This window comes from Ctenocephalides felis, unplaced genomic scaffold (genome assembly GCF_003426905.1).
Source record: "Ctenocephalides felis isolate EL2017-DRISC unplaced genomic scaffold, ASM342690v1 CF-g0.4_SCAFFOLD_03571, whole genome shotgun sequence".
Classification (NCBI taxonomy): domain Eukaryota; kingdom Metazoa; phylum Arthropoda; class Insecta; order Siphonaptera; family Pulicidae; genus Ctenocephalides; species Ctenocephalides felis.
Window position 1 is genome coordinate 57,953,093 of NW_020539725.1, and position 21,667 is coordinate 57,974,759.

Below are 21,667 nucleotides of genomic sequence, written 5' to 3' on the forward strand. Positions count from 1 at the left end.
TGATTAGTCGTCGTGTATGTGAATAGAGATCTATCGTTGTATGCGTACCGGCATCAACGTGGTATGCGTACCGATATCAACAAGCAAATCGGCATAGATAAATAAACATTTTAAAATCACATCGTGGTACAAATCTTGATTTAATCAAAATGCCTGAATCGAAAGAATATTTTACCATGTTCCTTGAAAATAACAAAACAAATTAAACATTTGTGCCGTGTACTCAACGTAAGTTTATTGATTAGAAATTATTTCTAGATTATTTGTAGTTTCTATAAATCTTTGAAGTTATTAAAATAGAAAATATTTTTAGACAAGACAGATATTGCAGCTGTTCAAAGAATGAAATCATATTGCCAGCAAAAAAGTATAAAAACAAAATGCAAGCAGTCAATGAATGCATGTTAATTTTAATTACATGAAGTTCTTCAAACACAATTTTATGATGAGTGAAGTTGCGAAAACAATATTTGTTTAGGCGTTGTTCAACATAATCCACTACAATAATATTACAGAATTTATTAATCAGCAATTTCTTCATTTCTCTAATATAAGTTCATTTCTAAATGGAAATTGCAATAACAAACCGATCATGTCATATTTGAAGTATGACTTTAATTACATTATTGTTTTTAAATATTATACATATTTTTAATGCTATTATAATTATATAATCCATAATTTATCATTATATAAATAAATGGGGATAATGGTTGACACTAATAAATGTGCATCACGAGTGTTACCATATTATTAATAAACATTATTCAAAATTGTTATATGATGTATTTATTTTTATTTAAATGCCACAATAGCAAATAAGTTTTACTTCAATCGCGTGTGAACCTTACGCGCACTCTTTTTTACAATATATTACTCTGAATTCTAACACTAGTTGTAAGTGGCATTTTGCCTTAGGGTAATAAATTGCATGATTTTCCCAATATGTATAGAATAGAACGAAGCCTAAAGTTCCATCCGTAAAAAGGTTCACCATCTATATCTCAAAAACAAGTAAAGTTAAGAATTTTTTAACACCAGTATTTTAAAATACAGAAAGAAAGATGTATAACCAGCCATTACCTTAACTTTTGATTTATATAAAAGTGGGTCTAAAATTATTTACCAACTTCCAAAATATATCCAACTACTCGAATGTCCTCAGTATCTCTGAGGACTATCCCTATTGCGTGTATTAGTAGTAACAACATGGTACGATTAGACCAAAAAGCAGCTGAACTAGCTGAATATAGGGCAGCAGCCCTTGCAAAGCAATTATATTAAGCTGTTGTTACAGTCTTTGTAATACCCGGTCTGATCCACTCTTTGGAAGCTCCGTAATCCATTATCATGTTGCATTGTTGCGGTGCGTTAATTCTGCAAAATGCCCTAGACCTCTACGATATATAGATACGCAATACTAGACTAGATAATAGGGCTAGAACTATTTACAAAATTTATCAAACCTAGTTGCAAGTGGCTTTTTTCTCGAAACAAGCTGCAAAAACTTTCCTATACTTGTAAAAAATAGAGTTAATGAAGGAGGAATGTTTAACTGTTTACATTATTTGCATATTTTATATGATAAATTGTTATTTTTAAGTTGGATTCAACAGTTTTTTTCATATAACTTCTAGAAGGGCTAAAAAACTTCCAGAAGGGATAAAAATGACCAACAAAACTTTTACCCTAGCAAAGGTCTTAACAATAACAAATAATTAATAAGAAAGTAAACTAGTGATGCATGTCATCGTGTCTTAAGGCAAATTTCTGAAACTTTCCATACCAGAACTCTGAAAAAAATCAATTCTTGAGATTTTTAAAAATTTTGGATAAAATTGACATTTTTTAAAATGTTGATTTTTTTTTAATGTGAAATAATTTGAAAATTTTGAACGTTTTTCAAAGCAATCGCAATACGTTAGCTGCGCAGAAACAAAATATCGTCAAAACAAAATATCGATACAAATTTTCGTCGACGATTTCGGGATCACCGATCAACCGATTTGAATAATTCAAAAAACATTCGATTCGTATTGATAAGGAGACGTGTTGATTAATTTTTGGCGAAGGCAGGTGTAGCCGTTTCTAAGATACGGAGCAAAAAATGGCAGGTTCTGAGAGAACAAATCGGCCGATTTCGATTATTCAAAAAACATTCGATTTGTATTGACGTGGAGACGTACTGATTAGTGTTTGGTATAGGCAGGTTCAGCTGTTTTGAAGATACAGAACAAAAAGTGCAGAAATTCCAATTAGATCCTAGACATCCGCTCATACCAGTGTGCGTGAGCATGTCTTTATAGCTGAGTTGGTTGGCGCGCCACTGCAATTTTAGATAGTAGATATGAAAGTCAAAACTGATCGGGTTCAAATATCACATTTTTTTTAATACATTTTATGTTTGTATATTTGATACAACATGAACTATTTAAAATTGTTAACTCAGTGCATATATTTCGCGAACAAAAAATGGATGCATTTGAAATAAAATATGTTCATTCTAACAATAAGTCCGCTTAATTAGATTTTGTTTATATATTTCATTCAAACATATATAAACAACGTCCGTCTAATCTAATAAGTTTTCACATTTTGTCTGCACGGAACAAATAATGAAAATTCTAGTCTTTACAATATTTATTCATAGACATTTTTGTCGACTAATTATTTTTATTCTTTTAATGTTTAATTAAGGTACGGAAAGTTACAGCAACTTGCACTTAATTAAGGCACGATGCCATGCGTCCCACTAGTTTTCGATTTTTTGCGATTGCTATAACTTACCCTACGGAAAGTTAAAAAAATTAGATATTATTTAGTAGATACTGGTACTGCTAGAACATTTACTAATAGTTCCTTATCTGGAGTTATCGAGGAGAACTCCTAAGTTTCTCTACAACATCATATTGTATCATTCTTATTACTTCAGTATACTCAAAGTTATTCGGCTCAACAAAACAATGTTATTTGTATCAGGAAACCCTTCTACAAATATATTCGCATATTATATTATATTCTGAATCCTCGTCTGAATTTCATAGTTATTATCCTTTAAAGAGCGTGCCACGCAGTTACGGCTCGTATTAATCAAAGATGCGTGCTCTTGGACCATTTCACTTAATGCGTCGCCCTCGTACGTGTATTGTGTAACTCCTTGCGTAATTTGTCCTTCGAACCAGAACAATATTTCCGGAACGCTGGATTATATTAACCACTAAAATGCTATTTGCCAAGAAACAACGCAGAAACAACGTCGCATGATCAAAGCCTACTCTGCTCTGCGATATGGATTCAGAATCTGAGATGATTTTGTTCAACGAACATTAGAAGAATATGAGTTCTAAGATATAAATACACAGTGTCCCAGAACTCAACGTCTAGGCGAAACGAGGTGCTAGTACTCATACTTATTATGAAAAAAATTAGAAAACCCATTTATCTCGCATAACCTAAAGCTCGGTTATAACTGTGACCATTTTTAGGCTATTGTGGTTGATTTTTAACTTCCCGCAGGGTAAGTTATTGTAATCGTCCAAAAATCGAAATTCAAAGTTTTTACATTTCTTCACGTTCTGAAGGTTTCTGAACATTTTGGCATACCTCAGAAAAAATGAATGTGTGTGTATGTATAGATACAATTTTTCGACCACGTTTTCAGGCACACAGATCAACTGATTTGAATAGTTTAAAAATAGTTTTGACAAAATATTGCTTTTAGAAAAAAAATATCTCAATTTTTTTCCCATTTTTTTTTCTCAAAAAAAATTTTTTTTGTATATCGAAAATAATTCAGATTTTAATTTTAATTCTGGCTAAAATTCTAAAGCTCACTTATAAACTTCAAACAAACTAGTTGGTATTGGTAATTTGCCTTGAGGCAAGTTACATGAACTTCTCGATATGTGTAAATAATCGACTTAATCAATAAAAATAAATTAATTTATGAGTGATTAAAAGTAATCCGAGTGGATTTATTACACATGATTGAAAAGGAATGAATACGGTTTTATAATTGAACCAGTTTCCGTAGGACTTTAATGGTTTAGTATGTTCATTAAGACCAAGTACTCTATCATTATACTAAGTAAATCGACATTTTAATTTTAATTTTAATAAATCGAAATTTTAATTTTAACAAACATCAAAAAATCACTCATTTTCTTAAACTTTGATAAATTTTTATAATTAAACTATTTGTCGTAAGGCCGTAATATTTCAGTAAGTTGTATAAGACCATGATATACATCGTCAAAAAAAGTTTCATAAAAATCGGCTTAAATTTTTTTTTAACAGTTAATCACAAGAAAACGGCTAGGTAGATTTTCACTTAAAACTAGCCAGTATAATTCCCAACTAATGTTTTTCGAACAGTTCTTGATTTTTTAAAATCGATTCGGTAGTATAAGCTTAAATGTGGACGAAAAGTTTAATACTATTTCGCAAATTATAAAGAAACGGCTGGGCAGATCGTCGCACAAAACTGACAAACGATAGTGCTCATTAAAATACATCAAAGATTTCTAAAATCGATTTAGGCGTTTTTGAGAAAACGTCGATGAAATGTCTAATTTTGACGAATGCCAAAAAAACGATACTAATTTTTGCAAACTTTGACAAAAGGTAAACGACTTGTTGTAGGGCTGTACTATTTTAGTATGATCTATAAGACTATGGTATCTAACGCCAAAAAAATGCTTGAAACGTCGAGAAAACATAAAATTAGCGAATCGGATTTTTTGATGAAAACATAAACTTCTCCTTCGGGAAGTTAATAATTTTAACTTTGTAATTCAGTTTATATAACTCTTATAAATATTAGACAATGTTACAGTATTTATAGTAATCTATAAGAAGACATTCAATATTTCTCAAACATATTTCGTTACGGTACGGGAAGTTCTATCAATTTGCCTTAAGGCCTTAATGCCACACACAACTAATTGTCATTTGTATTGCTGATTTGTACCGCTGTATATCAATCCCATCGATAAAATTTTAACTTCTATTTTGTAATTAAATAAATGCAGTTTTTATTCCTATCTAAATTTTACATTGACAAATCTGTCCAAAGTATCTCCGGACGCATCGCCGAGCAGAAAACTCGAAATATCTTCCTAAGACGAGAGAATATCCGAAACTTCTAGGCGACTGATTGCGCAACGGCCTGACATGCCGTGTTAGGGCGAAGGGACTAATCGCCCGAAAATCATCCCTTATTTACAATGAGAAGATATCGTTTGAGAATTTGCCTGTCGTTATTAACTCAATTAAGATTTGAGGTGGATGTCCCGAGAGCATCGGAATTGTAAACATAAATATTTGACGTGGGGTTTATGTAATATCATCATCGGAATAAGGATGTAGATTGGCGTAGGAGTTGCTCCTTTGAAAATATATTTAAAATAGATTGATATAAACTTGAATTTTAATTTGTTATTAATTACTATGTATTAGATACATTACAAAATATCCATATTATTTATTACCATTGAATTAGTTTTTCCGTAACTTATTGCACATACCATGCAGAATGCAATTTGGATATAAATATTTAAATTATTCGTTCCAATTATTTTTTCTAGGTCGATCCGCGTATTTTATTCAGCCACCGTAAATAAAAAATACCGCAATAGTTACGAATCAATCATTTGCAATTTGCATTTATATTAGAAACGTATGTCACATAAAAATATTCAGATTTTGAATCATTCCGTCGCAAATTAAATTGCAATATTTGACGCATTAGTGGAATGTGCCTGAAATTTGATATGATAAATATTGTTGAACTTTTTTTAGTGAATATTAAATTTTGATTCTCAAAATCATATTGAACTAGTGGTGAATGGCATCGTGCCTTAAGGTAAATTGCTGGAACTTTCCGTACCGTAATGAAATGATGGTGAAAAGTGGTGACTAGTTTCTAACAAAGGCAGGTCCAGCCGTTTCGGAGATACCGAGGTAAATGTGCTAAAAGGATGCTCCGTTCTCTCAAAAACTCGATTTCTATTTTCTGCACCGTATCTCCAAAACGGCTGGACTTGTCTTCGCCAAAAACTAATCAGCACATCTGCCTATCAATAGGAATCGAACGTTTTTTTAATCATTCAAATCGGTTGATCCGTGCGCCCGAAAACGTGGACGAATAATTGTATCCATACATATACACACATCCATTTTTATGAGGTATACCAGAATGTTCCGAAACCTTCAAAACGTGAAAGATGTAAAAAAAATCTATTTTGGATTTTTGGACGATTACAATAACTTACACTAAACTGAAGTTAAAAATTATTATTAATAATATAGTAAACATCCATATATTTTTATTGATCAGTCGAAATATTTATCCAATTAGTTATTTCAAAATTTATGAAATATAAAAAAAAATATTTATAACAACATGAAATACTTAGAATGACCTGAATAACATTTAATATTATTGTAATTTATATTTATACTAACTATGTTATGCGAAATTATTTTATGCAAAAATTTATGACAATAAATTATGTTTCATTGTCTGTTGAAAATTGTTGAAATATTAAACAGGCATGTTGATATATAGTTTAGGATCAGCAAATACATGCAAATTTATTAGAATAATAGTAAAAATAATTTTATTGGTGTAATAATTTGTGCCAAATTGACTGTAATCAAGATCATTTTCATTTAAATTCCAAATATTACAAAAAGAAAAATTGCATGTAGAGTCTAAGTACTCAGAAAAAATATTATTAATTGTTGGTGGTGAAAATTTTTATAAGTGCAAATTAGTCCCTTGTTCATTTTTAACCACGCCCAGCTCGATTTCAAGCAGTATTATATTAAATTTCTACGTATGAAAAGTAATGGTTGACCTGTGGGTTGCCCTTTTGAGAAAAACTAATAAGTTACTATGAGTGATAGTAAACACAGCTCATAGTACACAGAATTCTGATTGCTGTAAAAAATAATTTTATGTACATTATCTTTCTGTAGTAGATCAATTAACGCCCGACTTCTAAGAGTATGGTTTGTAAGAGTAAACCAAGAAAATAATCAATATCTTCTACTACAGGGGAATATTTCTATTAAACCGTTCATCATTCTATAATAGTTAGCACTAAATACATCAGAGTGGATTTTAATTGAATTTTTCGCCATCACTTTGCCAGAGCATGGAGTTTTATTTTCACTTCTAGCCTTTTACGAACGTGTCCCATCAGGGAAGATTCATTATTACTGAGAGAGCTTCGAGCTAGGGCTAATAAAATTCAAGCACTGATTACAAAAATTTTATATGTATGGGGAAGTAATAAATGTTGTTACCTATCAGGGTTATGATAGGAGATAGGATAAGATTTAATTAAATAATTTTTAATAGACGATTAATGATTTTTCTCTTCTAATATCACAATTTTTTGCATAGTTTTATTGCCGATCAAAATAATATAATTTTTTATATAATATGCTGGGTGTAAAAGCATTAAAAGAGTTTATCTCCAATGAGATATCTTTTTTTGGCATTTGATTTAAAATCGTATGGCCATTTTTTTTAATCTTCGAGTAGGAGATTCCTTACTTAATTCTTTTAAATGTTGGTTTGTGTAACCTGGTAATTTTGTGGTACTTTTGCTTCTTTCATTTATTATTTCATTAATTATTTTTATTTTTAAGTCTTCATGTAAAGTGCTATTTGTAAGATAACAGGGTGCGTTCACAACTAATCTTAAAATTTTCAATTTACTCTTGTCATAGCTTAATTCCATATGTCCAGATTAAGATAACTAGATGGAACTAATTTACGTTGATTATATATTCAAAATTTTCTTTTTAGGTACTTAAATTGATACCGAATCTTATTAGGAATACAGTATAGAAAATGTATTATTTTTGCTTCATAATATAACCAAAAGATGAAATAACTACCATATTCTTCATGTATATTGATTAGAGTATATTCAAGGGGATGATTAAGATTTTTTTCAGTATTATTTATAACCATATTTTAAAATTTATTTATTTATTTGATTTATTATTACATTCTTACTCAGTAGATACAAAAAGAGCCTTGACAAGAGCCTGAAACAATATCTATTATTATTGATTACGGCTTGCTTATGAATAAATAAATAAATAAAGGTTTAACATATAATGTGTAAAATACTCTCAACATGAACCCATAACAAATTTCGAAGTAATTTTTAACTCTAAATTAGATATTATTAAAATACATATATGTATAAGAATAGGCTACAAAAATTTGCTTGTGCATATGGTTATTTATTATTTTGGTGATGTATTATCAATTTCATTAATTTTATGATTGCATCAGTGAAAATATTTCATTATTAAAGACTAATTCATTAAATATAGGAGTTAGGTACTTTCAAAATATGCGAGTTTATAAAGAGGTATTGAGATTGTTAGTTAAGAATTTTCCAAATAAGTTTGTTAATAAATTCGTGCGAATTTAAGGATATTTTTGAGGATAATATTTAAAAATTATGTAAAAGACGTATGATGAGAACATGGTTTTATCAAATTTAAATATTTCAGAAATTTTTGTTGAACTTTCTCTAGCTCCAACGTAATTTTAGGTAAATGAAATGAAATTGTTTGTATATCTTTACGTTTCAAGGCTTTCTGAACATTTTGGCGCGCCTTAGAAAAAATGCATGTATGTGTGTGTGTGTGTGCGTAAATGGTTATTAGACATATGCACATCAAGTTATCGGATATTTCATAGAGATTTCAATAATAAGTACAGTATTTGTTTTCTTTGCCATGGATTCAGTACCAAGATTTCTAGTGTTTGATCTCCATTTATATAGTTCAATATCTACGACATTTTGCACATTATAGATAAACCGCCTGTAATTCTCAAAAAAAAAAAAATTAATTTGTCAAAAATGTCCCTTCTTATATAGTTTAAAACGTGATCACGACATTTTGCACGTTATGCGAACAACCAAAAAATATTCAATTTTTTTTAAAAAAGCCTATTTTTTCAAAATCGGATGACTTTGCAGATTCAAATAAGGACGCGACTTAGGGTTGGGCGACCTAATATTTACCATTATATTAAATTTAATTATATTTATTATAAAAAAATAAATAATTGTTACGATAATAATTCGGTTTATTAAGGTATAACGTGGTTTAGATTCCTAACATCAGTTCATCCGGTTCAATTTTAAATTTTCAAAAAATCTTAAATTTTCCAAAGAGTCTCCACTTATATTTGAACAAATGTCTACGACATTTTGCACATCGTGGATCAACCTTATTGACTCTTCAAAAAATTTCGAAATTTTCAAATAAGTCGATTTTTTTCAAAATTTTGAAAAAAAAAAATTCAATCAATTTGCCTTAAAGCTGATGTCCACCAGTAGTTGGATTTATTTGTTACCACCTTTACAAATGAATCAAATTCTTGAATTTTTGAAACCCTCGAATTTCCAAAAACTCGTTAGATCTCCAGTGGTACGTACTATACTCCACCTAACACAAATATCCGGATCCGCTGCGTTAGTTTTCGTTTAACGACGTGCCGTTCCAATTTATTTGACAATGATTGCGTTGCCATTAAGCATGTTTGCACACTGGAAAACAGCCTCTAATATCAATTTTATTGAAAACTGAATAGAATAGAATACTGCAATATATCACGGATCAACGCCCGTTTTATCGCGCTTCATTGCATCGTCGAAAATCGATACAATTCACAGTGCGAAATTTTATGGGTGAAAAAATTTAAAAATAGCGGATACCAAATGCAGCGGTTTTAACTATGTGGAAAAGATATTGTTGAAAATCAATTTGATTTACTGCGTTCGACTGAATGCGGTCTGTGGTTTAACACTTTATGTAGTAAATTTTTATTCTTTTCGATTTATTCGTCAGGCTTTGGCTGTAATCTACAATTACTATTTCGAAATTCTAACTGATTTATGAATTTAAATATTGTCGTGCCTATCATAATTCAATATTATTATGATCTTGAACTAGTTGCAAGTAGAATTTTTTCTTGAGGCAAGTTGCATGAACTTTCCGATAACTGCAAATAATCGATTTGATCAATTATAATTTTATTTTTATATGATCTACCTTTCTTGCTGTATTCTTACTTACCGGTTCACCTGTTCACCTATCTACCTCTCCACTTGTCTACCTGTCTACTGGCCTATTTGCCAACCCTTCCACTTTTACATGTTTACTAGTCGATCTGTCGATTTTTGCCAAAAACCGTAGGAATTTGCAGCAATTTTCCCATTTTTTCTATTACTCTTGCGTCTAAAATTGTTTATAACTTCCCGAAACAGAATTTATTTTTTTATGATTTTTTTTTGACGGTAGATACCATAGTCTTATAGATCATACTAAAATATTACAGCCCTACGACAAGTCGTTTAATTTTAAAAATTCTTCAAAGTTTGCGAAAATTAGTATCGTTTTTTCGGCATTTGTCAAAATTAGACCTTTCATCGACGTTTGCTTAAAAAAGCTTGAACTGATTTCAAAAATTCAAAAACCATTTGATGTATCTCAATGAGGACTATCGTTTGTCAGTTTTGAGCGACAATCAGCCAAGCCCTTTCTTTGTATTTTGAAAAAAAGTGTTAAACTTTTCGTCCACATTTAAGCTTATACTACCGAATCGATTTCAAAAAATCTCAAATAGTTTAAAAGGTATTAGTTGTGAATGATACTGATTAGTTTTAGGTGGAAATTCAACGAGACGTTTTCTTGTGAATAAATTTAAAAAAAAATTTGATGCCGATTATTATGGAACTTTTTTTGGCGATATATCTCATGGTCTTATAGAACTTACTGAAATATTACGGCCATTTTCCAGAATAAAATCTTCAACCTAACACCATTTTCAACTCCCAAGACAGAATTACCTCAACCTATCTGCTCGTCTCTACAATATTATTTTGCTAAAAACAAAACACTCTGCAGTCTGTTTCAAATCGTAAACTCGAACTTTATGTAAATACTCCGCTAAAATTATTTTTCCCTAATGAAAACTACTTCTTGCTTCCGTCGGTATTAATTAAAGTCGCCGTCATTCGGAACGTGCAATTACCGATCGGTTGGAGCAAACATTTTCTGATATCCATTAAGGAAAATCGATCGTTGTTAATTACTGACTCGCAACTCGGAACTCGGCGACGCAGTGCTTTCGAAATTAGAAAGTCGCGTGTCGGACAGAAAGGACATTTAATCATACCTAAGGGTAAGGAATGGCGGCTTCTAGTCTACGACTCACGACTACTTTCACCTGAGGAAGTGGAGACAAAGACGAAAAGAATTATTAATTTTTCCCATTAGGCGACCAATCTGGAAATTGATGTTGATCGAAAGCGCTGCCGGTCTTTGATAAATGAAATTTTCGGTAGCACTATATCTTAAGAATCAATTGTATAATGCAGGTTATTGATTTGGTAGAACTTGCCCCAAGTCAAAATTGTACCTACACCTAGTGTTAGAGCGGGGCTAACATAGTGGTTTTTGTCTATAAACAGATAGTTTTTCTGTTCTGAATATTTTAAATAGATCAGTGAGGATGGTTACCTCAAGTTGTACATAGTTTTATATATAATAATGATCCTAAATCCCAACTGATTTTACTATCCCAATGGCAGGAACATAAACCAACAATTTCGATGAACTACTAAATGGTAGTCCGAACTTGCAATTAGTGATCAAACCAGCCCGGATATGGCGCAATGAGCACAAAACCGCAAATAAAACAATTGCTAACGCAGAATTTGCTTTTCGTTTGTTTAAATGGATAGTCCGATACAAATAATGTTCCATATAAACTCAGTCTATTTCCAGTTTATTAATATGAACATTTAATTAATGAAAGTTGGATGTGCATTTGCGAGCAACTGCGGAAATAAGTTTTTGGGTAATTTCAGAGGCAATGGAAATATGTAACTTCTTACTAGCGCCTGCATTGACCAGACAGTAACAGATAATTTTTTATATGTTTTTAATTGCAATTAATACTTATGAGTAAGAACTATATTTGCTGCAACTTCTGTTTGAAACAGCTTTTTAAAGATTTTATAAAATATTTCACTTGGTTCCCATTGTGCTGAGGTAAAGTTAGTCATTTATTATTCGCAATAATTTTAATATTTAAAATTTATTTAAATATATGCTTTGGCAAAGATTCTTTTACAGTATGATCTTTTGTATCGATATTAGAAAAGTATGCAAATGCAGCTGTGGATACACTATGACAAAAGCTAAGTGCGCGCGTGCTATTCGGTCGGTCAAGCGGATTTTAATCGGACGACTTTGCAGATTTGAATAAGGACTAAAGTTAGGGGTGGGCAATTTCATATTTATTCTCACATTTTATTATATAAAATGTTAAGATATTTTAATAAAAAAATAAGGTATAACGTAGCAAAGTATTTTAGGTTTCTACCTGGAGTTCATTTTGCTAAATTTTAACTTTTAACTCAGGTTTCTGCAATTTGATATTATAGATTAGTGGTATCATTTTACGCCATAATATTTGTCAAATGAATGTTTCTAAATGATGATATTCAATTTTGATACTGCGTTATAAAACGGCAGTATGATACCTCTGACAATGCAATTTTTTTATTAGAGATATATTTTTACTTAGACCACGGATATGTCTTCGGTTAAAACACTTATATATTTTTAAACGTTTTTGGCAAAATATAATAAAATTTTTCCTTATTTATAATGTAGTTTGTTGTCTTCAATCTGACATGTGTATTGCAACTGCAATGGAAATATTGTATAATATCAATAAACTTTTCTCAATAATAATAGCAAAATGTAGTTGCTTTTGTAGATTAATACTATTACGTTCAAGTAAATTAGTTTATATATAAATTAACGAATACATTTTTTTGGAAAAAAACATGACTAATTTCTTTTAAAAAGTTGAGAAATTTATTTAAGTGTTGTTGCTTTTATTGAGTAATACATTAAAAAATAGTTTAGATGAAAATTAGTAAATTGAATTTTCCTGCATAAACATTTTTTGGAAAGTAAAAGAATTTATTCAGGTATTTTAGCATTAAAAGAATAATACAATTATTCCCAATAAAAAAGGTTAGATATAAATTAACAGAAGTGATTTTCTGGTGAAAATATTTTTTTTTCTTTCTAAGAGTTATAAAAATTCATTCAACTGTTTTGGTATTTGTAGAGTAATACAATTATGTCAAAATAAATAGTTTAGATATGAATTAATAAAAGTGATTTTTTGGTGAAAATATTTTTTTCTTTTGAAGAGTTGAAAAAATTCATTCAAGTGTTTTGATATTTGTAGAGTAATACAATTATGCCCAAGAAAAATAGTTCAGATATAAATTAATAAAATGTATTTTTTCGAAAAAACGTACATTTTTCCTTTGCAAAATTATAAAAAAAATCAAATATATTTGATAAGAGATATGTTTGAATTTTTTAATATAATGAATATATGAATATTTTTTATCATATGCATTTAAATATTTAGTCTATTTTGTAACATATTTATCGTAGAGATGTTTTTGAAAATATAAACATTACTTTGTTCCTTTAAACTCGCCTATACTCACAAAATAATCTTTAAGGGTGTTTTGGTTCTTTTTACCATTTTTGGTGTATATATCTATTTTGTGTCATCATATAATGATTAAACTATTTAAACGCGAATTTGGTGAAAAAGTACAATAATAGCATGTGCTGGGCATAAATAAATCACATTTAGGATACTTAAATCAACATACAGAAGTATGTATGCGTGCATAATGATCATTTAAAATTCATAAAATAATCCTTTCCTGGATCCCTAATTTTTTTTATCACACTCATTCAATTTTTTCTTGAAGTTGGTCATCATCACTGAAGTGCAAAATTTATGCATAAACACAATTTCTCGGGCTAAAGTTATTTACCTTGGTTTGCTAATAGTTTATCTGAGCTATCAAACAATAATGGATTACAAGTGTATTATCACTCCGAGTGATGAAAGATTCCAAGCAAATGCAATCACTTGGTATAAAACATTCATTCAAGACTATGGAACTCCAAACTGCGCATTTACTTCTGGCAGTAGTAAAAATCTTACAAGTGATATGAATATCGATATTTGAACCTTTATTGCCCATCACTATCCGGCATTGGCCGCTACATCATTACAGTTAAAGTTTCCGGCACGATCAGCGTGTTTTATGCCTTACTCCACACTACAGAGAGAAACTGTAGCTTTACTAACATGTGAGGGTAGAATCGGAATATGATTTTACAAATGCTTAATATTATACGTATGTCGATATGTACGAGTTTTATTATATAGACATGTAAATATTCATGGCCAATATGTTAAATGATACATGTGCCATTGACCTCATCAGATTTGTCATAGAATACGATCGTACGCTTTTGCTTGGAATAATTATTACTGATTTTATTAACTCCTCGTAGGGTTTTTATAGTAATCGCAAAAAATAGAGATGACATTTTTTATATATCTTTACGTTTCAAAGGTTTCTGATCATTTACCTTGGCATACCTTAGAATAAATAGATGTGTGTATGTGTGTGTGCGCGTATACAATTTTTCGTCGATGATTTCGGAAACAAGAATCAACCGATTTGAATAATTAAAAAAAAACATTCGATTTGTATTGATAAGGAGACTTGCTGATTAGTTTATGGCAAAGGCAGGTCTAGCCCTCGTTCGATTTTAATAATTCAAAAAACATTTTACTTGTATTGACAAGATGAAGAACTAGCAGTTATGGACTCTCAATAAAAACAAGTTGAAAAAATGTTATTTGACGGTCAAAAATGGACATATGCACTTCAAATTATTACATATTTTATAGAGATTTTAATGATGTGTACATATTTATGTCAATTTTTTGGGTTCCATACCAAGATTTTCATGTGTATGATTCAAACAAATTTCCTTGAAATTTTCGACGGTATGAAATAACCGATTCGAATAACCTACAAAACATTTGATTTGTATTGAGAGGCGCTGATTAGTTTTTGGCATAGGCAGGTCTAGCCGTTTTGAAGATACGGGGCAAAAATAGCCAAAAATGTTAATTCTGTTTTTGTGAGAACGGATCATCCGATTAAATTTTGCTTGAGTAGGCGGTGTGCAAAAATTGCTTTTACAGAAAATTTCGTAATTTTGAAAATTTTCAAAAAATTTCTAAATCTTCAAAAAAAAATAAATTTTTTAAATTTTTCATCACTATCAAAAAAGTTTATCTCAAACTCAATTCTGAAAACTTTCAAAAAATATCTAAATTAAAATAGACGGTTTCGAATATTTTCAAAAATTAAAAAAAAAACTGTTTAAAAAACGAAACCAAAAAATTTCAAACTTCTAAAAATATTTCGAAAGCTTGAAAATCAATTTTAGAAAAAATTAACAAATACATATATTAAAAACATACACAAAAGTTGTTTGTAGAATACGCTCGTCGCTTAATTTAAAAAGCACTTACATGTTTACAGTATGTATATATAATAAATAATTATTTGAAATTATTCAAAATTATTATCAATTATTTCATTTCTCAAATGTTTAATTACGGTACGGAAAGTTCCAGCAATTTGCCTTAAAGCACATTGCCATGCGCCCCACTAGTTAACCTATTTTTTGGATGTCAAACAAAATTGCGACTCATAGAGATTTAATTTGACTTTAGTGTAAATCAACTATCTCTTTGCAATATTTATAGCTTAATTCATAGAAAAATATACACTTTTTATTATTATTACAGAGTTATAAAAACTAACACCTACACATTATACAAATTAATATCCAACTCTTAATACATGTGACTGCAACACGCATGATATAATTTTCAATAGCTAATATCTAACTAAGTTCATTTTATACACCTATCCTGACTAGTATTTCAAATTGAGCATGTTTTGCGAGCATTTACTGCATCCAATTATTGTGTTCGGTATAATTTATTGCCTGTATTAAAATTCTTGCCGATGATTACAGCGCTAAATAATTTTAAAAACGCCCCCGAGTTCATTATATTATTAGCGGCTGCATGAAGAAATAACCATTCGTGTAGTAAAGAATTTTTTTGTGGGTAAATGTAGTATTCGTTATATTTTAGAATAGAGACGAATAATCTGCAATATTTATTAGAAACGTGTAATATTCATTATTGGTATATTTGGTTTTGCAATTCACAGAAGTATTTTGATGCAAATAATTATTGTCAATCATATGTTACTCTGGAATAATTTAAAATGACATCCGTTTTGTATAAAAAATAGTCAATATTATAACTGAGTGACTAGTCAATACCATAACTGAGCCTTTAGGATAGTATATACGCTCATTTATATATCAACCCACACTCAATAGGCCAATAGTAATCAGTAGGCCAATCTCATATGAAATTCTTAGTAACAATTTTTTGCTAATATATTTAATATTAAATTAAATAACAAATTAATTGAATATTAAGATCATTTCAGATATTTAAATTTATTTCAAAAGAGTTTTGTGATTTATGTTAGTTCTAAGTTAAATAAAATGTGAATATTGAGACCAAAGAGACTCAACCCCCCGTCTATAACCGTTCGTGCACCTACGACTAATATTTCTATGAGCAAATGCAGGCAAGTTGCCTTAAAATGTATAGAAAAGGTCTGAGTTTGCATGCACGGCCTCCGTAAAATAAAAACAGTTGAATTAACACTTATTTCATGTCATTAAAGTTAATCCAAGTCATGCCGCGCAACCATTACTCTATGGCATACTATTAATTCGTTTCCTAAATTATGCTCGGGTTAAAATGCTTCGTGTTATGGCTTTTTTCTGTGCTTTGTTGCATTTAATTTTTCTTTGCTGGGCTGTACATAAGTTAATAGTAATATAATGGTATTGTTTGATTAGTTGATGTTCATTTGGAAAAATACTTTGCGGATGTATCATGGATAATATTCAGAAAATCATACACTTTGTTACATGAAACATAAAAAAATGATAAATTATAGACACAATATATAAGATTATTTGATCTACAGCAAATTTTAATAAACCAATGCGCTCAAAAAAAATGTCTTATTTATCTAATATATTTGAAAAAAAAGTCCTTAAAATTGACGGAACCAAATATACGGTGGAGACGCCACGTACTTTTTGACAAGATGGAATTAGATAAAATTTTGTATAAATTTCTACTAAATAATAAAAAACCTACAGACCTCATTATTTATATAGTTATGCATGCATTCGTGTATTTAATTTGATAGATTTTTTTAATACGACTAGCAAAACAATGAATTAGTAACAATTGGTCTACTTACATCAACTTTGATTCCTTCCAATCTGTAACTGTGCAGTACCGGATTGGCCTTTGGTACATATCGGAAGAATTCTTCATTATCCTTGTACCATTTAACAGAATACAAAGAATCTCCCTCGAGATCATATAAACATTGCAATAACACGCCTTCGCCACGTAGCGCGACCGTCGGTACTTGAACTCTGAGCAATTTCAGGCCAACAGCCACTGGAAAATACAAATATTTAATTAAAAATTATATAATATGTGATTTTAGGTAAATCATAATCAAAAACATATATCTATGCTCCTTTAGAATAATTCTTTTAATACTACTTTTTAATTAATATTTGTGGTTCTTTTGCTCAACTTTTACATTGCTCGCTGTTTCGCCGCATTTCTTTGTAACTACGGTATTTTCTTCTGGCCTAACTATGCATTTGGGATACTACCGCAGTGTTTCGTTTTATTGTTGAAATTTCATTCCAGTTAATACCAGAACGTTCCTGCAAAACTATTTTCATGGAATCTTCATTGTATCTTTCCCGAATCGATAACGTATTCTTGTTATTCAGCTGGGACACACTTTTATTCTTTAGTTTTAACAATAGTTGGGTTTTTGAGAATGGATAATTATTTTGGTTTTGTAAACATAATTATTGCATATTTTCAATTAAATATGCAGCAAAATATGTGTGAGAGCAAAATATCAATTTATTGTATTGAGCGCATATAATTATATATGATATGAATAATGGTGTTATTTTAATAGAATATCAAATTAATGCGCATAAAGGTTAAACGAAACAAACAAATTTTGTTGCAAAAATCAATGTGTTGGCCGGTTATGCATCTTTTTCCATCTGCGTGCAAATACTGTTATAAAATTCTTAACTTTACTTATTTTTGAGATATCGGTGGTGGAATTTATATTAATATATATATATATATATATATATATATTTATATAAATATATTGGAGTGGTCCTTAACATGGATGTTTTCGATTTTCCTTGCTCCCAAGGACTCAAACGCTCTTTCCATTCCATTTGCTTCTCAGAATTTTATTACTTAGCGACATGTAAATCAAAATCGTGAGAATAACATTGTATTTGCTAATTTTGATCATAAATAAAGAAATTACAACAAAAATTTGATATATTTCTTAAAATATGTATTTACTTAGAAAGAAAAACTAAGAAACTTTAGTGGTTGAAGTGCGGACTAGGTTAGAGTTAATATTAAGAGCTAAAACTACCTTAATATATACATATATATATATATATATATATATAATATATATATATATATATATAAATATTTATATATATATATATATATATTATATCAAACCTACATCACTATCTATCACCTGACATCTCGGCATAAAAGTACCTCCTTTAGAAGTAATGAAACTTTCCCAAGTTACTACTAAAGTTATAAAGTAACAAGTCTATCTGTACTTTGAATAGTGCGCAACACGCAAATTCGTAAATCTGTATAAAACATCGCTATTTCAATTTATGATTCTTTCTCGTCGGGGGGTGCGCTACTAACCCTCCATTTTAACCCTCCTTTATCCCTCCTCTGTCCCTCCTCGTTGCTGATTGTATCGCGACCGCAGCGCTCGCAGCGAGCCGGGCAGGAAATAACGTGTTCGTGCCGGGGTGTAATTGCCCCGCGAATATCGGGGAAAAAGCTACGTTTTCATATAAGATATCGGCTTAATATTCTTGTATTATTCGTTAACAATTAACATCGAATTGCGATGCGATGCGATTAAATTCTTATCTGGAATACTAACGCGGCCGAAGAGTAGTTTGAACCTGATAGAAGAGGTAATGGAATGATATCTGCGCGTTCGGAACTTGATCGAGTTTCTTTGGTAATACTATTTCAATTTGGAGAGAAAAGGATTCATAAAATTTTTTGCAGTTTTAGTATAAATAATAAAATTTAATGGCAAGAAACTTACAATAAATCTCAAAAATTTAACATCCGAGTGATACCTAAGACTGACGTCTTCAGTAATCTATTTTAGCATCAATAAAATAGTGCGATCTATGAATTATTTGGATTCATTCAAAATAAATCCAACTTAGTTGACTAAGTTGTAAGACAAGTTTTGATATGAATTGTAAAAATGTGTTCAGTAGATTTATCAAATTGAAGATCAAAGTAATGTATAAGGCAAGCCTAACCAAGGTTAAATTTAATGAAAATGTTTTTTTATCAACTTAATACATGATAGTCTAACTATTCATTACACAGCGTGTAGTTATTACAGAATTAATTATAAATAGATACAAAATTTCAAATGAGTATAATATATTTAATTTTTATTGTACGCAGATTTTTATATAATAATACAACAAAAATCAATATAAAAGGTAAAAAGGACCAACTATTCCTTTAGCCTGGCAAAAGTGTAAAAAATAGAAAATAGTGAATAAAAAAGTAAATTAATCTAGAAAATGCAATTTTACAAGAGATAAATTCAATAAATAGTTACTCCAATTTTCCTGACAAATACCAGATCAAGGTTATAGACAGTGTTACCTCTGTAGAAATTGTACCCATTAAATTAATAATTTGCATTGGTTGAATAATGTAGTTAATATTTTGTAAAATCCCTTTAAAATTAAAAATGAGACGTTGGGACCTGTTTGCTCCCTGGTCATTTCTTTTTAACCTGTTTATGAGGAAAAAAGTTCCAAGTTGCAAATTTGTGAAAAAAGCAAAAAGCATTTTTACAATGATGAATTAGCTAAGAGTTTTACTGAACATAGTCACATAGTTAGATATATGTTATTTGTTGTGATAATTGGGTTGGTTTTCACCAATAGCGCGCCCCGCCCTATTTTATAGAAGAAATTCTTTATCCCTAAATCAAAGTTAGCTAATTATTTATCTCCCACTTATCAAACTCTTGAAAATCTTGCACCATAAATCATATACGAATAATCGATTCAAACTTAGCCTAAAGCCTGAAGCCCATCTACTTCTCGAAACGAGTCGATTATAAATAATAAATATCGTATCGTTTGGAAACGAATCTGAAAAACGAATTATCATAATCTGCTATCGGTTGATTTATTTGAATATTTTATTCTCGAGGGTTTGGCCTGGCCGTGTTATGTGATTCATTTCGTTCTCCTCGTTTGTAATTTATCGTCGGCGCTGTAATTATATTAACGTAATGCTGTGTATTTATTATGACGCAAGAAATATAAGGTGTGCGTGCGGAGAAATAGATAGACGGAGGGCTGGTGGAAATAAATCAAGAGATATTTCTCAAAAAATTGAAAACTATAAATAAAACTAGTTGGTATTGGTATTTTGCCTTGAGGCAAGTTACATGAACTTCCCGATATGTGTAAATAATCGACTTAATCAATATAAATTAAATTAAATTATGAGTGATTAAAAGTATTCCAAGTGAATTTATTACACCTAATTGAAAGCGAACAAACACGTTGACTCGGAGTATTTTCTAAAAGCAAATTTTTACAAATCAACAATTTTTATAATTGAACCATTTTCCGTTAGATTTTAATGATTAAGTATGTTCATCAAGACCAAGTACTCTATCGTTATACCAAGTAAATCATCTAATTTTAATTTTAATAAACGTAAAAAAAAACTACTCATTTTCTCAAACTTTGATTAATTTTTAAAATTAAACTACTTGTCGTAAGGCCATAATATTTCAGTAAGTTCTATAAGACCATGATATCGCCAGAAAAAGTTCCATAAAAATTGGCTCATATTTCTGTTTCAACAGTTAATTACAAGAAAACGGCTTGGTAGATGTTCACCTAAAACTAATCAGTGTCATTCCCAACTAATATTTTTAGAACACTATTTAATTTTTTAAAATCGATGTGGTAGTATGAGTTTAAATGAAATGGAAATTTTTCACTTTTTTCCAAATTACAAAGAGAAGGCTCGGCTGATTATTGTACAAGATTGCGAAACGATAATCCTGATCGAGATACATCAAATGGCTTTTAAATTTCTGAAATCAGTTCAGGCGTTTTTGAGCATACTTCGATGAAAGGTCTAATTTTGACAAATGCCAAAACGCGATACTATTTTTTGCAAACTTTGCCGAATTTTTAAAACTAAACGACTTGTCGTGGGGCCGTAATATTTTAGTATGATCTAGAATACTATGGTATCTACCGTCAAAAACTTAAAACAAATATCGTCGAATTTCTTTTTATAACATTTCATTACAAGAAAACGGTCCGGCCGATCTTTACCAAAAACTAATCAGTACGATTCCCAAACAATATCTTTCTAACGGTTTTTGAATTTTCAAAATCAATTCAGAATTGCGTTCTAAAACGTGGACGAGAAAAATTT

General features: G+C 29.9%; 1 protein-coding gene across 1 annotated transcript in view; it reads right to left on the reverse strand.

Annotated features, from left to right (window-relative positions):
- The window catches only part of LOC113386376, a 75,324-nt gene extending 56,461 nt beyond the window's left edge, over positions 1-18,863 (reverse strand). The window contains exons 1-3 of the mRNA XM_026624159.1: positions 18,857-18,863; positions 18,672-18,714; positions 17,322-17,502 (exon numbers count right to left, since the gene is read on the reverse strand). Of these exons, the coding sequence (XP_026479944.1) occupies positions 17,322-17,502; positions 18,672-18,714; positions 18,857-18,863 (231 nt within the window). The remainder of the gene's footprint in view (positions 1-17,321; positions 17,503-18,671; positions 18,715-18,856) is intronic.
- Between the last annotated feature and the right edge of the window lie 2,804 nt (positions 18,864-21,667).